This window comes from Phyllobates terribilis, unplaced genomic scaffold (genome assembly GCF_046119375.1).
Source record: "Phyllobates terribilis strain yellow unplaced genomic scaffold, ASM4611937v1 Scaffold_1__5_contigs__length_1240528914, whole genome shotgun sequence".
Lineage (NCBI taxonomy): Eukaryota > Metazoa > Chordata > Amphibia > Anura > Dendrobatidae > Phyllobates > Phyllobates terribilis.
The window spans coordinates 110,244,035-110,261,431 of record NW_027362761.1 but is presented as its reverse complement, the minus strand read 5'-3'; the positions used below and the strand labels follow the sequence as shown (position 1 = coordinate 110,261,431).

At 41.2% G+C, this 17,397-nt stretch overlaps 1 protein-coding gene across 4 annotated transcripts in view; it reads left to right on the top strand.

Annotated features, from left to right (window-relative positions):
• Positions 1-17,397, top strand: part of SLC24A2 (solute carrier family 24 member 2) — a 443,547-nt gene that overhangs the window by 252,993 nt on the left and 173,157 nt on the right. For all 4 annotated transcript variants that reach the window (XM_073665915.1, XM_073665934.1, XM_073665926.1 and 1 more), the window contains exons 4-5: positions 13,212-13,241; positions 14,650-14,758. In XM_073665915.1, coding sequence (XP_073522016.1) covers positions 13,212-13,241; positions 14,650-14,758 — 139 coding nt within the window. The remainder of the gene's footprint in view (positions 1-13,211; positions 13,242-14,649; positions 14,759-17,397) is intronic.

Below are 17,397 nucleotides of genomic sequence, written 5' to 3'. Positions count from 1 at the left end.
GTAGTGAATACCCTATTTATTATAGTGATGGCTGGAACATACAATATAAACACTTTTTATCATTTACCTTTCCTCATAGATTGTAAGTCTGCGATGAGCGCCCTCATTTCTCTTGGTATCTTTTAAATTAGGTTTTACTCTGAAATGTTTTTATTGTCTGTACATGTACCCTCTGTAATGTAAAGTGCTGCAAAATTTGTTGGTGCTATAGAAATATAAATTATTATTATTATTATAACACAGTATCCAAATTTGCATACCAAAAATTAAATAGTACCCTTTGCTTTCCAAGCTTTACCATGTGCCCAAGCATTAGTTTTTGACCACATATGGGGTATTGCTGTGTTCGGGAGAAATTGCATATCAAATTATGGGGTCTATGTTCTCCTATTACCCCTCGTATAAATTTGTTGCTAAAACAGTATTTTAGTGAAAAAAAAAAAAAATTTAACATCTAAATGTTATAAAGTTTTAAGAATCAGAAGCTGTAATTTTAAAATGCTCAATAGACCACTAGATGAATTCCTTGAGGGATCTAGTTTCCAAAATGTGGTCACTCATGGGGGATTTCTGCTGTTTTGGCATGTCAGGGACTCTGCAAAAGTGACATGGCATTCACAAATCTATTCCAGATAAATTTAAGATCCAAAAATCAAATAGCTCTCTATCCTTTCCGAGCACCGCCATGTGCCAAAACAGCAGTTTTTGACCACACATGGGGTAGTTTCGCATAACTGCATGACAAATTATGGGGTCTGTTTTCTTCTATTATCCATTGTGAAAATTGCAAATTTGGGGTTAAAACAACATTGCAGCAGAAAAAACATAATTTTCGTTTTCACATGCACATTTTAAAAATTTTTGTAAAGTCCCTACAGGTTTAACATGCTCAAAACAACCCTAGATTAATTGTTTAATGGGTCTAGTTTCTAAAATGGGTGCACTTGTGTGGGTTTCTGCTGTTTTGGTACCTCAGGGGCTCAGCAAATGAGACATGGCATCTGCAATCTATTGTAGCCAAATTTACATTCCAAATACCAAATGTCACTTCTTCCTTTCCAAGCCCTGCCATGTGTCCAAACAGAACTTTTGACTACATGTGGGGTATTGCCACGGTCATAGGAAAATGGATAATAAACTGTGGGTCCACTTTTTCGTGTTACCTCTTGCAAAAGTGAAAAAACCTGAATAAAATCCTTGAGTGGCGTAGTTTCCACTTTGAGTGGTCACTTGTGGCGGGGGTTTCCTGTTTAGGCACCTTAGGGACCCTGCCAATGCTACATGGTTCCCACAATATATTTCAGCCCAATTTGTGTTCCAAACTTCAAATGGTGCTCCTTCCTTTCCGAGCTCTGCCATTTGTCCAAACAGAGGTTTCTGACTACATGTGGGGTATCAACAATCTCAGAAGAAGCTGGGTAACAAATAGTGGGGTACAGTTTTTTGTGCTATCCCTCCAGAAAGTGAAAAAATTGGGGCTAAAGCAACATATTAGAGGAAGAAAAAATGTTAAAAATGTTTCATTCTGCATTGCATTAAAGGCGTTAGCCACTACTTTATATGATTCCCCAATGTATTCCCCCAGGGCCCTAAATACCTTGTGGTGCCTTTTCTGCCTGTGAGTGGCGCTATCACTGACCACTCACAGGCATCACGTGACCCCCGGCTACAGCCGACTCTGACATCCGCTGATGTCACGACAAGTTCAGGTCCCTCTTCCGCGTTCCACCAGTGGCTGCTAGGTTGTGGGCGGGGTTACCCCACGTGTCACACCCGGCATCCACCGCGTGCTCTCCCTCTTCTCATTCACTGGGTAAAAGCGCGGTAGATGCTGGATGTGACGCACGGGGTAACCCCGCCCACCGCGGGGAGCGCGTCACTGATGTCACGCCTCACTTGACATGACATCAGTGATGGGTCTCGTGACAGAAACGGTACTGCAAGGTATTTGCAAAAACACTTCTGGGCCCCGGGGGGATACATTGAGGGGTTCATATAAAGTAGTGGACAACTTCTTTAACCCTTTCACCCCTGAGCCTGTTTTCACCTTCATGACCGGGCCAAATTTTACAATTCTGACCATTGTCACTTTATGAGGTAATTATTCTGGAACACTTCAACGGATCCCACTGATTCTGAAATTGTTTTCTCACGACATATTGTACTTCATGATAGTGGTAAAATTTCTTCGATATGACTTGCGTTTCTTTGTGAAAAAAACAACAGAAAATGTTGCAATTTTCAAACTTTAAATTTTTATGCCCTTAAAACAGAGAGTTATGTCATACAAAATAGTTAATAAATAACATTTCCCACATGTCTACTTTACATGAGCACAATTTTGGAAACATAATTTTTTTTGCTAGGAAGTTAGAAGGGTTAAAAGTTGACCAGCGATTTCTTATTTTTCCAGCAAAATTTACAAAACCATTTTTTTTTAGGGACCACACCACATTTGAAGTGACTTTGAGGGGTCTATTGTCTATTGTGGGGCTCAGAAGGGAGGGGGGCATTTGGATTTGGGAGCACAGAACTTGCTGAATTTCTTTTGAGGGGCGAGGAGTCATAGTGCTTTTCAAGAGCCTTTGTGCTACCACTAACGTGAAAGCCCCTATATTTCCATTGACAGATGACAGACCTGAGTGGGGGCTTGCTTTTTTTGTCGATTGATTTGTGCAGCTTTTGTTAGGAACATTTTACTTAACATTTTGGATCACATTTATCCGGTGCTCTACGCTGAGCACTTATATCAGGGTTTCCATCTAAATCTCAGAGTGACATGATTCAGATGAAACCCTCCAGGGATCCATTCACTATAATGAAGCAGCAGAGTTACTCTGGACTCTGTCTGGCCTCTGTTCAGCATTGTCCTTTTCAGAAATGCCCAAAACTTTGGTCGACAGCACTTCTATGCTAAAAAGACGAACCCTGCCAAATCACAGGTCAGACGCGTCCACAGTTCCTACATCTGCCTCATTATAGGGAATCTTCCACCGGGGGTTCCGTCTGAATCATGTATTTCAGAGATTTACATGGAAAACCCGGTGTAAGCGCTCAGCACAGTGCGCAGGATAAATGTGAGCCGAGCCTTACTGCAAATGAATAAATCAACAGCAGGTCAAGAATTGATTTTATTTATTTTTTACGCCGTTCCTTGTGTGTTATAAGTGATTAGACGACTTTATTATTCGTTATACAAACAGGGACCAACATATCTTAAAGAAACAATGGCTGAGGCCCCGGTAAATCTAGGGTCAGCCAGAATAGCCTACTCATATAGCATTTAAAACAAAAGAAACCATGAGTACAAAATAGCATAGAAGATTAAAGTTTTATTTAGTCAATCAGTAAATAATTTACATTAATATATCCATAATATAAATATAATACATGACAAGAAAGTGCAGTGTGCTGGAAGAAAAACGCAGTCCCACCTGCAAAGGCATATCATACCCAAGCTAAAAAGATAGAGTCCATATACATAGTGAGCTATCTTTCCAGAGATATACTGGATAGAATAAGGCTATATATTCCAAGTGGAGCATGAGAAAAAAAAATGTTCAAACTAAACCCAGATTCACCAGATGCTTACCACAATTGTATATGGGGGACGCGGAGGACAGGTGGTAAAGATGTCTCGACGCGCATTTCGCTTGCAAAGAGCTTTATCAAGAGACAGGTAAGTGAAAGAGAATGAACAGGATCTTTATAAATACACCCACAATTGGTCACATGGTGAGTCATGTGATTAAAAACACATAGCTCAAGATGAATGCGGATCTTAAACAAATACACCCACAATTGGTCACATGGTGCGTCATGTGATTGAAACACATAGCTCAAAAGGAATAAGGAACTGAGACAAATAAACCCACAATTGGTCACATGATGCATCATGTGATTGAAACACATAGCTCAAGATGAATGAGAATCTGAGACGGAGTGTGCGTGGTAGTATTAAACCCACTCCGCCCCATGAGTGCTAGACGTCATCATGCAACCCAGGATCAATGAAGGCCTCAAATGGCGCATGCGCAGCAGCACCAAACCCGATCAGCCCCATGGATAATGGCCATCAAGCCCCCTGTATGCGTCTCCAGCACATGCAATCACGTATCCAGAGACCACACACAGGGGATAAAGATAGCCAAATCCATGCGCAGAAATCGGGGGTAGCGGCGCAGGCGTACATCGGCCCATAATAGCGCATACAATCACCGAAAATCAAGCATATGTCACCAACAAATACTACCTCAGCTGGTGTATACAGTAACTAGTACAGTGCAAGAAATACACAAAAATGCAAAAAAAGCCATGTAGAAGCATAACATGTAACGCACCTGCAAGATAATACACATATATAAATATTTATATCTAAAGACAATCCAACAGACATGTTTCCAATGCAGTCCCATGAAATTCCAAATGGCATCCAATAGGAAAAGACGAATGTTGATATTTAATAGGAAGAGCCCAGGAGAACTGCAGAAGATGGAAGGTGAGGTGCATCGAAAGGTAATCCTGTTAAATTCAATGATATAAGATGAAAACAGAATAGTTAGAGAAGCAAATTTTAAAAACAATTAAAATTAAAAAAACAAGTTCCCAACATCCCAAATAGTCCATAAGGGATAACGGAAAGTATGGGAGAGCACTCAAAGCAGACTCAATTACAAGAATGATGAAAGAAACAGAATCTCATTCAGACCCCGCGGAGCCATGGTATCAAGGGTCACAATCCTTCTGGCCTCTTTCTGGGCCAGAATTTGCTTCCCATTACCTCCCTGGGAGCCCAAATGTAGGACATCAATGCCGCGCACCCTCAAGGAACTCGGGTCACAATTATGCACCTTGAGGAAGTGACACGGCAATGTCCTCAGCTCCCAGGGGTCAGTCACCGTGCTGGCCGCACGAATGTCCCGCACGTTCTCCCGAATTCTCACCCTGAGCTCCCTAGTGGTCAGACCAACATAAATTAGTTGGCAACCACAAGTAGCATAATAAATAATGTGAGTAGAACTACACAAAATGTATTTCAAGATTTTAAACTCACGGGAGCCATCAGAGGAAGAGAAGGAAGCAGAGTGCAGGATATTCGCGCAGGCAGCACAGTGACCGCATGGAAAACACCCTACCCCTGGCGTGAATTTATCCTCGAGCTCCTTTACTTTGTCCTTTCACATAATTATTTTTTGTTTAAGGATGTGTACCTGCAGAGAAGCGGCACGGCCATGGGGGTGGCTTGTGCGCCCTCCTACGCCAACATTTTCCTGGGTGTGTGGGAGAGGGAGGTGTTTGGGCATCGGATGGTGAGGGAGCTTGAAGAATTTATGTTGCAGCTCAACTCTAACACCTGGGGCATTAAACTGTCATATGTGTACCATCAATACCAGACGTATTGAGTTTCTGAACGTCGTGTTGGAGGTAGACTCATCTTTGTCTCTCCAGACCGACGTCTTTAGAAAGCCAACGGCCGTTAATGCCCTTTTACACGCAAAGTCTGCACATAATATTTCCACTATTTGGGTCGTCCCGGTCGGCCAATTCCTGAGGATGAGGCACATCTGCTCCTCAGATTCATCCTTTGAGAGACAGACCACAGATCTGGCTGAACGCTTCAGAAATCGGGGCTACAGCAATAGATTCATCATTCTTGGCTTTGAGAGGGCGAGAAGGACACCTTGTGACCGTATTCTCTACTCCACCTCTCCCAAAGGTAGGGAGGAGCCTGAGAGGGTTCGCTACATATCCACCTTTAATCACCAATGGGGTGAGATGCGAGCATTGGGTTGCTGGTCTTCCTCTTTGCCTTGTTCCTTCTATTCTTCTGACCATGATGTCCTTCTCCAGTGATTGCTCTCTTCTTATGATGTGTCCAAAGTAGGAAAGTCGTAGCTTGGTGACCCTTGCTTCGAGTGACATGTCTGGCTTGATTTGTTCCAAAATTGATTTGTTTGTTCTTCTTGCCATCCATGGTATTGACATCATCTTTCTCCAGCACCACATTTTGAAGGTGTTGATTCTTCTTCTGTCTTGTTTCTTTATCGTCCATGTTTCGCATCCATATGTTACTACAGAAAAGACCAGCCGTTTCTTCGTCGCCAGTGAAATGCTCCTTGATTTGAAGACCTTGTCCAGTGACTTCATTGTTAATTTGTCCATAGCTATTCTCCTATTTTCTTCCAGTGTCATGTCTACATCTTGAGTGATCATTGATCTGAGTAGGTTGAAGTCCTTTACAACTTTCAGTTCGTCGTCTGTCTCAAATGTGTCCCGGTCGTACTTGGCAGTGGTCAATATCTTTGTTTTCCTTGTATTGAGTAGGAGTCCTATGTTCGAGCTTTCCATCTTGACACTCCGTAATAAGTCATTCATTCCATCTACGATTGTTCCCATCAATGTTGTATCGCCTGCATATTTAAGATTGTTGATAATTCGTCCTGCAATTTTGATTCCTTCTTCTTTTTCGGCAACTCCAGCCTTCCTGAAAATAGCTTCTGCATATAAATTGAAGAGAAATGGTGACAAGATGCCACCTTGTCTGATGCCTTGCTCTACTTTGAACTATGCCGTGTCGCTGTATTTCATTCAGACTGTTGCTTTTGGTCGATGTAAGGGTTCCTAATGAGACTGATCAGATGGTTCGGCACACCCATATTCTTCATGGTATTCTAAAGTTTCCGGTGATCAAGACAGTCGAAGGCTTTGCTATAATCGATGAAGCAAAACAAAAGATCTCCATGTTGTATTCTATGGCCTTTTCCATTATCCATCTAATGTTAGCAGTTACATCTCTTGTTCCTCTGCCTTTTCTGAATCATGCTTGTTCCTCTGGCAGCTCATTGACAAAGTAAGGCTGTAGCTGTCTTTGTAGGATCTTCAGTAGTAATTTGCTGGCATGAGGTATGAGCGCAATAGTCCGATAGTTTCCACAGTTGGTAACATCTCCCTTCTTCGGAATAGGAATAAACATGGATCTTGTCGAGTCCTTGGGCCACTTACCAGTTGTCCATATCTGTTGACACAGGTATGTGATGACATCAACTGCTGCTTCAGAAGATTTTATTACCTCTATTGAAATATTGTCACATCCAGGTGACGCGCCCCCTGGGCCGGGTGTGCCCGTGTGTGGGATACCCGGAGCCGGGTCTCTGGGGGTTGTAGTCTCCGTGGCGGCGACCCGGTCCCGTGGCTCAGGGTGGTCAAACCAGTGGCAGTCCTTTATAGGTTTTAGGTTAATTGTCCGACTACGCCACCCGTGGATTGAGGTCAGGGTGTACCGCCGCTGCAAGGCAGACCGCTGAGGCTGGTGTTGTATGCGCAGCAGAGAATGGGACGACTCCCCATGGGAGGAGTATAGCCTCAGGGCAATGAGTGTGGATGATGGGAGTGATGGTGCACGAGCGCAACAGGAACGACTCAGAGTCTTTGCAGTGCAGTTCAGGGTCTTTACTGATGATAATAAGGCAGACCTTCCCGGGAGTACTGGCTAGCATAAGAGGCCTGGTCAGTCTGTGAGCAAGCGGGAGCTCCCGTGGCCAGGTGGAGTTGTAGGCCTCCCCGTCTGTCTGCACTCTTCCTGGCTACCTTGCTATAAGCGGGTGATAGTATCCCACGTCCCTGAATGTACCGTGTAGTGCTCACCCGTATGGCTGGTGACTTGGGGCCTTCTGTTAGCCTCCGCACCTCGATGGTGGTGCTGGTCCCTTGCTTGTGACTGAGCCTCAGGGCTTCTATGGCCAGAGGACCTGAAATCCCCTGCCGGCTGGTTTCTGCTGTTGGACTTAGAGATCCTTACAGCCTCGGACTCCGGTGTCTGGTACTTAGATTCTTCTGCCAGGGCAAGCTCTGCTTAGCTCCAGCCCCTGGCACTCAGCTCCTGCTCCTACAGAGCTCCTGCTGTTTCTTGCCCTGTGTCTGGAACTTCACTCCAGGCTCTCACTGACTAATCCCGCCCCAGAGCCAGTTTATAAGGGCAGATTCCTCCCCTCCCAGGACTGGGCAGGAGGTGTTGCATGTTTAAGGACTCCTAACCAGGAAACCTCCCACTTGCTCTCAGACGTAATATTTCTATTACTGTGGTAACCAGACCCCTGGGGTGCCACACAGGCGCTTTGTTTTTTGACAGAAGCTTTATCGCAACAGCGACATTCGTCTATCAAGATGTTCGGTTCGCTATATTTTCCAGTCTCAGTTTTTTCCCGTATCACTGAGTCATTCTTGTAGAAGTTCTGCGTGTATTCTTTACATCTTTCCTTGATTTGTTTTGTCTCAGTTAGTTTGTTCCCTTTGGCGTCTTTCAGCATTCCCACTCTTGGTTGAAACCTTCAGGTATGTTGGTCAAATCGAAGTTGGAAACGAGCTGTTGTCTAGTAAGAGCGTTAGTGTTAATGAGAGTGTTAGGACTAAAATATTCCATTATTTGTCCTGCTAATTTGAGATGGGTGTCTATGGGTACTACTAAATTTTTTGAATCTTCCAAGGATGCCCTTAGATGGCTGGACACTCATGAGCAGCAGATAAGACAAGATAGGAATGGCGGAAGAGATTGAGCTTCAGGAGTTTCTGATGGAAGAAGTCTGAAAGAACTTGACTCCTGGCTTACTGGGTATTTGGTCATCTGAATCCCAGACTCCTTAAGTGTGGGGGGGGGTTTCAGTAATGGATCAATCTCTGTTTTAGAGGTTCATGTATCGTTTTTTTGTGTGTGTGTTTTTTTTTCTTGTTGGGTTTTCCTACAGCAAGGGAGCATATTGGCTGACTAAGTGGTCTTATTGGCCCCAACCATTATGTGCAAGAGCAGGTTTACATTACTTTGAGTTGGGGGTTTGTTGGTGGGAGGGATAAAGGAAATGGGTGTTCTTGGTGCGTCTGAGTCTTAGTACCTGGCTAATTTTAGGAGCGTTCATTCTGTTATATACTGCTCAGTCATTGTTTCTTACACATATATTTGATCTCACAAAATGCGTTTAATGACTATATTCATTTCTTGGAATATGCATGGTTTGAGGGACAGCTCTAAATGACATGCAATTTTTGAATATATTAGGAAATCCAACCCGGCGATTGTAGGATTGCTAGAAATGCATATGACAAAAGACTCTTAATTTGTTACATAGGTCCTGGATGGGTTATAGTCTGCATTTTTTGCACACTAATTACTCTAGGGGGTGAGTCTCCTGGAGCATAAGAGTATCCCTTCTAAATGCTTAGACTCCTTTAGAGGCGATAAAGGCAGGTTCGTTGGTGTCCGATGTTTTTTATCCCACGTTGAATGCATTATTGTATTGATTTTTGTCCCTCCTCCATACTCCAGCATCCCGCTTAAAATTATAATAGTGAAAATTGTTGGCTGGCCAGTAGTGTTGAGCGAGTATGTTCTATTAACCCTTTCGCCGAGTATGCTCGGGCCGAGCTCCGAGTATTTACAGCTGCTCGGTGATGTGTTTAAATCGCTCCCGTGTGCATGATTTGCGACTGTTTAACAGTTTTACTACATGTGAGGAATGTCTATTTCTTACACATTCCTCACATGTAATAAAGTCAAACAGTTGCAAATCATGCACACGGCAGCTGTAAATACTCGGAGCTCGCCCGAGCATACTCGGAACAGAACATACTCGCTCAACACTACTGGCCAAATATTCCTTTAATTATTATGGGTGGCTTTAATAATATCTGTAATCCTTTAAAAGATAAATTTCCTGGGGGGACGATAACTTATCTCCTTTTGGTCGGCTTATTAACAAATTGAGCCTGGTGGATGTCTGAAGGCAAAGGTATCCCATTTCAAGGATTTTCTCATGTGCTTCATCAACTTACCAGTCCCCTTCTAGAATTTATATGGTTTTCCGTAATCCTGTTATGGTACCGTTCTTGTTGAATATTGGATACTCTCCCAGATCCCTATCGGACCATTCTCCTATATTATTCCAAATACAGTGAACCCTTTAAGAGCCAGGTTTTCCATGAGCTGGAAACTTAATCCATTCTGGCTCAAATTTATTGATTGTAACAATGTTAAAGGGAAACCGGTGGAATTCTTTGATATTAATCTGGGCTATCCCCCATTAGTGTGGTTGAATGCTTTTTGAGGGGGGTGTTCATAAAAGAAATACAGACGGTAAAAGATAATTCCTGAAAAAAAGGAGAGGGGCTAGAAGATAGCGTAAGAGAAACAAAACTATTGTTTATTCAAAAAAACAAGCAGACCATAGACGTATGTTTTTGAAACATTGTCCAATATTGAATTTTTTTCAGCCAAAAAATCTAAGATGCTCGGTCCATGATTTGAACGATGATGAATGTTCATTGGTTGGCACACATGATCATTCATTATGGCTGAAAACTGGCCTTTATCGCCAATATTAAAGGGGATGTCTCTTCTTCAGTTGGTAAATTTGGAAAGTGCAGTTAAAAATCCACTCAAACAGATGGCTTTTTCATTGTACTGCTCGTTGCCTAGTTTCCCAGCCACCGCTGAAGCATATAAGCTGTGGCCTTTTTTTAGGCATGAAGTGTAGTGCTTGCAGAGTCTTTACGTTAAAGCTTGTAAGGGCTGTTGTGAAGCTGGCTGCATCACTGGCTTAAACTAACTTTAGTGTCTGTGCACTCCTCCAATTCTGCAGAGGCAAAGAGCCTTTGCTTGCATCATCAGAGAGCTCACAGTTTGGGCCAGGCAAGTTCTGATGCTGCGGGTCCAAACTTTCAACTGCCAGCTTGTTTTGCACCCAGGCAAGTGTAAAACCAGGACTCAGCAATGCACTCCAGAATCTGTTTCAATTGTAGGCTTGCGAGCAGGGTCCTCATTTTGGTATCTAAATTATGTGTTATTCTGTAATGTCTTTATTGTCTGCACAAGTCCCCTCTAAAATGTAAAGTGCTGCGCAATATGTTGGCTCAATAGAAATAAAAATTATTATTATTATGTTTATAGATAGCTAACAGTACAGTCCTTTAAATCTATTGTGTAAATGTATACGTAGGTAATAGTACACTGCTTAGACCTACCTCTCAATCAGCATGCAGTTTTCACTTGTAAAATGCCTACTAATCAGCTCTTGATATAGGGACTGGTAGATCTATGTACTATACGGTTATCTACCTATCTAGAAGAGATGTTACATTGGAAACTAGGTCAGGTTAGCTCAATTTTATTTTTATTGTATACTAAATTTACTGTTAGTGCCCTTAAGAATCCAAAGTCCAGCATGGCATAGTATTAGTTACCAGTTTTCAGCCTTTGGAACGCTATTATTTTTTTATAGAGTGACAATGATCATCTTAGAAGAAACTTATATTGTAACATGAGAGACCCTTGAATGCTCAAATGTACCCATGTCCTCTAAAATAGCATTTAGTTGATAAGTAGGGATTGATTTAGTATTACTGTTAATGGTCAGGTTTATGGGCCTGACTTTTAACTTCACTAAAATGATTGATAAAATGAGCAAATACCCTGCAATAAGTTAAGGAATAAATATTAATAGTACATAGTGGTGTCAGTTAGTTGACACTATTTTGATCAAAAGATGAGGGATGGCTTTTACGGTCTTTTGATCAAAATAGTGTGAAATAAGTACCATATGTTATTTACATGTACTACTACTATTTATTTATTTATTCATTTACTTAACTGCAAAATGTTTGTTCATTTTTTGTTAACCTAGATTCTGATTGTCAATTAAGGCAACATATATTAAAAAACAATTCTGAAAAGTCTTAGAGACAGGGCCAAAGTTGTGATCAGTGGCAGTCTGAGTGTTGAGATCTTCACCAATAACATGAATGAAAGGTCAATGTGTCCAGCTTCATACACCTTTTGTCTCCAGTTGGTTTTACCTGAGAGCTTACAGTGTACTCTCCTTGGCCTTTATTCAGGGGATGGCTAAAAGTGGGGGAGGTCTGTATGACATGTCAGAAGTTTTTCTGCCATTGAAATATTAAAGAGATTTTCCATTTTGGGGACCATTTGTCTTACTTAAATAAATGATTTTGGGGCTATAATCATTATTGATATGTGGTTTCATTAAAAATGTTGCATTATTGTTATAGGCTCCTCATTTCCCTGCAATTTTAACTTTGATGTGGTCTGAAGTTACAAACTCTCCATCAGAATAAGATCACCAACAGATTCTCTGTTAACTCAATCGGCAGCCAGGAATAGACAATGTAATACAGAGGAAAAAAAAACACAAAATTTGAGCTTGGTTTAAAATGGTATACATGCAGCACATAAATGCATGTTTCACAATGGCCATGAATCAGAAAAACCTACAAGAAGCAAAATGAAAATAAACCCTGCTGTAAATAAATAAAAAGCTAGTGCATTTAAATAAAATAGGGGTCTTAGTAACACTGTTTATGATCAAAAATAGTATGAAAGCCATCCCACCAGCTACAAGGTGAACCCGGTCGGGATAGAACCTACTCTGTCTAATATTGAAAACCTTATCATGTGTCAAAGTTGACCTCTGTGTGAACAAGGGCAGACTGAGGCTTCGTTCGGGTTAGGTTCTAACGATTTTCATTTTGCTTCTTGTAGGTTTTTCTAATGTAATACAGAGGCTATAAAATGCAAATGGTTCAAATTTATGTTATGGAACTTAATTGCAAAAATGATTATTAGCCCCAAATAAATGTATTTAAGTAAATAAAAATGTTTCCAAAGTGGACAGCCTATTTAATGTAATTCTATTGTTGACAAATTAACAGGTGGTAATTAGTGATGAGCGAGTATGTTCTGTTAACCCTTTTGGCGAGCATGCTCAGGTGTTTTCCAAGTATCTTCAGCGTGCTCGGATGTTATGTTTCAGTCACGCCGTGCGCATGATTTGCGACTGTTTGACAGCTTTAATACATGTGAGGAATGCCTATGAAACAGGCATTCCTCACATGTATTAAATCTGTCAAGCAGTCGCAAATCATGAGCACGGAGTGACTGAAACATAACACACGAGCACGCTGAAGATACTCGGAAAACACCCGAGTATGCTCGTAAATCTCGAGTAACGAGCATGCTCGCTCATCACTAGTGGTTATATGTAAATAGTAAATGTGGGTTATCAATAGTGCTGCTAAAATATGGAACATCTTATGTAATTGAGTAGGTTATTTAAGCAGTTTTATGTCATGTCTCAAAATGTGCAAAAATGATGTTCTACAAATGATTAATATTAATAAACAAAGCATATTTTTTTCTTTTCATGCAGACTTTGTCTGAGACTATCACAACGCCTAAGGTTAGTAGCTAACATTACAGATTATGGTATACTATGTGTCATGAGGATAAAAGAATCCCCATTATATCCTTGCTGTTAGTCACCATGTATCCTGCACGTAAATCAACATACACTTTCATAAAAAAGATTCTGCCGCCACCAGCACTGAGAAAGGCTGATTGATTGGGGTCCCAGTTATTGGAACCCCACGATTTGCTAACCTGTTTTATGGATACGTAATCAAAATAAGAGTAGTGGAATAACCCTTTAAAGGGGTTGCCTAAAGTTCTTAGATGGTACAATTGCAACGTGCTGGTAAAAACAAGTAAGCTTGCCATTTACCTCTTATTAAAAATCCTCTCTATTTTCAGGAACAGACTGATTTTTAGTTTTACTGTGTACAGATCGTTTCCTAGGCTTTTGGCCGCCATGCAGTTTCAGAGTGGCAGGCTACCTAGCCAAGGAGAGGTCTAAGCTTTAGATCATGCTCACGTCACTCAGAAGCTGGCCAGATCTTTGGATGGAGCCCATGCGCTTCTCCCAGCTTTGCCTCTGCTTGCTGCAAGGAAGAGTGCTCAGTTCAAACCTGTTTTGCGACCATACCGCTGTCCTGAACTGTCAATCTTTAGGTGCGTTCCACCCCGGCAACCAGAAAACATCGTGACAGAGGAGTGGTGTGCTTCTGATGATTGAAGCTGCGAACACTTCTTTAATGTTGCAGTAGTGGAAATCTATATGGTTTTATAAGCAACTGATTCAATAAACATTTGGTGAACAACTCAAGGTTTCCCTTTTAAAAATGGTTGAATATACTGAATTACTCCTAAAACTAAATTGAACATTTTTACATTATACAAATTCCTATATTTAGTTTGCTATACTTGTCCTAGTAAGGCACATATAAGCATTATATCAAAATAGTTTTCTGTAGTGTGTACAAAAGTGATGGTAAAACTACTCTTTAGTTTCAGGATTATCAAAATGTGCAACGTTAGGGTAAACATTTACACTGGACCACTATTGGGCAATGCCACTCCCAGTTACCAGGCAAACAAACAAAATGCTTCTTTATTGGGTGAAATTATTTTTGAGCAAGCCTAAAAATCATCTTTCTCGGCAGCACATCATGCTGTATAGTGTGCTGTTTAGAATAATGATTCTCTATGCACACAGAATGATCGTATCAACAATCATGTCTAAACATGCTATAAACCAGCCACCAATTGGCCTGCTTTTAGCTAATCAGTGGTCATTTGACAGCCACAGTCATTTAGTGTAAATGAACCATATGATATAAAATTGATGAATTGTTAATGGAAGTAAAACTGCAAATAGAAATTTAGGGAACAATTCAAGAGTTATACATCTTTGGGTGCTACTGACTGACAGAGTAGTCCTATTGGCTATGTTTTCGTTATTGTTTTCACAGACAAGACCAAGATTACAGCGTGGTGGCAGTTCAGCCTCTCTACATAACAGTCTCATGAGGAACAGTATATTCCAGCTAATGATACACACACTTGATCCTCTTTCTGAAGGTAAATCAGATTTATATACTTTCGATGAGATATATATGCCTTTTACCATTGATTTCAAGGGACTCTGTCGCAAGATAATGACTGTTCAAACCAAGTACAGACACTCAGTTCATCATGGTGTGGCCAAACATTTAAAGCGTAACCTTTGTTTTATTTTTTATTTCATGAATCAATAGTACATGTGAAAATAAGAACATTGATCAGTCAGTATCAAAATTCTCAATTCTGAGGTGAAATCTGTATTCAATGAAGACAAACTTTCCCATTACTGAGATAGGAGATGTCAGTTGCTACTGATACAATTCTGTCTAGATAGGAGAGGGAGGAGCTCGGTCTCGAGCTCCTCCCTCCTCCCATCTATATAGAATTGTACCCATAGCAACTGACAATCTCCTCCTATCTCAGTAAAGCAATTTTTTTCTGAAATATTACAAAGTTGCTTATTTTCAGGTGTACTTTCAGATTTATGAAATAAAAATTAAAACGGCGGTTATGCTTTAAGTGCACTTTCCAACCTGCTTGTTTTCCCATCTATCTCCGCTTCTCTCACTCTATTAAGCCAGAAAGTGGGAAAGTGCACTTACATGTTTGGCCACGATGGGATACACTGAATTCCTGTACTTGGTCTGAACAGTCAATCTGTGCTGATAGTCTCTTTTAGTCCACAGTCCCACTATCAGTATTTGGTCAGTATTCGGGCAGTATTTTTTCTCAGGAGTGGGAGCCAAAACCAGGAGTGGGTGATAAATGCAGAACTGGTGACTTATTTCTATTATACCTTTTCTCTGATTGTTCCTCATCTGGTTTTAGCTCCCACTCCTGAGAAAAATACTGACCAAATACTGATCAAATACTGATAGTGGGGCCGTGGCCTAACTGCAGTATAGGTATTGTTGCACAAACTATTGTTCATTGACCTCATATTCACATACAAATATTATAGGTTTGATTACTGCAAAGTTTTTCAGTAGATAATTATGAAAGGTCTTATATTTGTTCCTTTTTTGTAGCCACCTATGGTTTTTACTAAAATATGCAGCAAGAGCTGCAATGTGTAAATCCAGTCTAAATTTGGTGAACTGTCAGAATGATTTTTGGTCCCTTTATTTATATATAGTGCCTTAAAAAAGTATTCATACCCTGTGAACTTTTCCACATGTTTTGATGTTACAACCACAAACTTAAAGCGCACCTGTCAGCAGAATTTATCTGTATGCTCTTATGACCGCTCACTGTGCCTTCACTGACCCTCCTCCTATTTTACATAATGCATCTAGTAGTGCGGGGCTAGGTAAAATAGGAGGCAGGTCAGTGAAGGCACAGTGATCTGTCATAAGAGCATGCAGATGAATACGTAAGCAGAGCGCCCCCCACAGGCCGCCCCGGAGCATGAGCGTATCATTATCTCCAAACTGAAAGTAATGATTACACAAGAACCACAGGACGGATTTAATCAACAAAGGTATCATTTTAATCAGTGTGATGTCGCACACCTGACAGTGTATGTAGTTTACTGAGCTCAATCCTGCTGACAGGTGCGCTTTAAATGTATTTTATTTGGATTTTATGTGATATACCAACCAAGTATCAAGTATTTGTGAAGTGTAAAGGAAAGGATACATAGTTTTTTTAAATACTTTTAAAATATAAGTCTGGATATTGTGATGCTTATTTGTATTCACACAACCTCACCCCGAGTCAATTTATAGGACTGCCTTTCGCTGCAATTACTGCTGCAAGTTTTATGGGGTATTTCTCTACTAGCTTTGCACATCTAAAGGCTGAAACTTTTGCCCATTCTTCTATGCAGACTAGCTCTAGCTCAGTGAGATTGGATGGAGAGCGTCTGTGAACAGCAATTTTCAAGTCTTGCCACAGATTCTCAATGGGATTTTTGACTGGACTTTGACTGGGCCATTCAAGCACATGAATATGCTTTGATCTAAACCATTCCATTGCAGCTCTGGTAGTATGTTTGGGGTTGTTGTCCTACTGGAAGGTGAACCTAAGCCCCAAGTTTTTTTTCAGGATCTCACAGGTTTTCCTCCATGATTGCCCTGTATTTAGCCCCTTCCGTACCCTGCTGAAGGTAAGCATCTCCACAGCATGATGTTTGACGGTGGGGATGTGCAGCATTCGTTTTCCGCCACATTTAACATTTTGTATTTAGTCCAAAAAGTTCTACTTTGGTCTCACCTGACCCGAGCACCATCTTTCACATGCTAGCTGTGTCCCCTACATGTTTTTTGCAAACTACAACTGGACCTTTTTATAGTTTGCTTTAAAAATTGGCTTTCTTCTTGCCACTCTTCTAGAAAGGCCAGAATTGTGGAGTATAGGACTAATAGTTGTCCTGTAGACAGATTCTCCCACCTGAGCTGTGGATCTCTGCAGCTCCTCCAGTGACCATGAGCCTTTTAGCTGCTTCTCAAGTTAGTGCTCTCGTTGCTTGGGATGTCAGTTTAGGTGGACAGCCGTGTCTTGATAGGTTAGCAGTTTTGCAATACTCCTTCAGTTTTTGGATGATGGATTGAACAGTCCTCCGTGAGACGTTCAGAGCTTGGGCTATTTTTTGTTAACTTAACCCTGCTTTACTTTTCCACAGCTTTACCCCTGACCCATCTGTGTGTTCCTTGGTT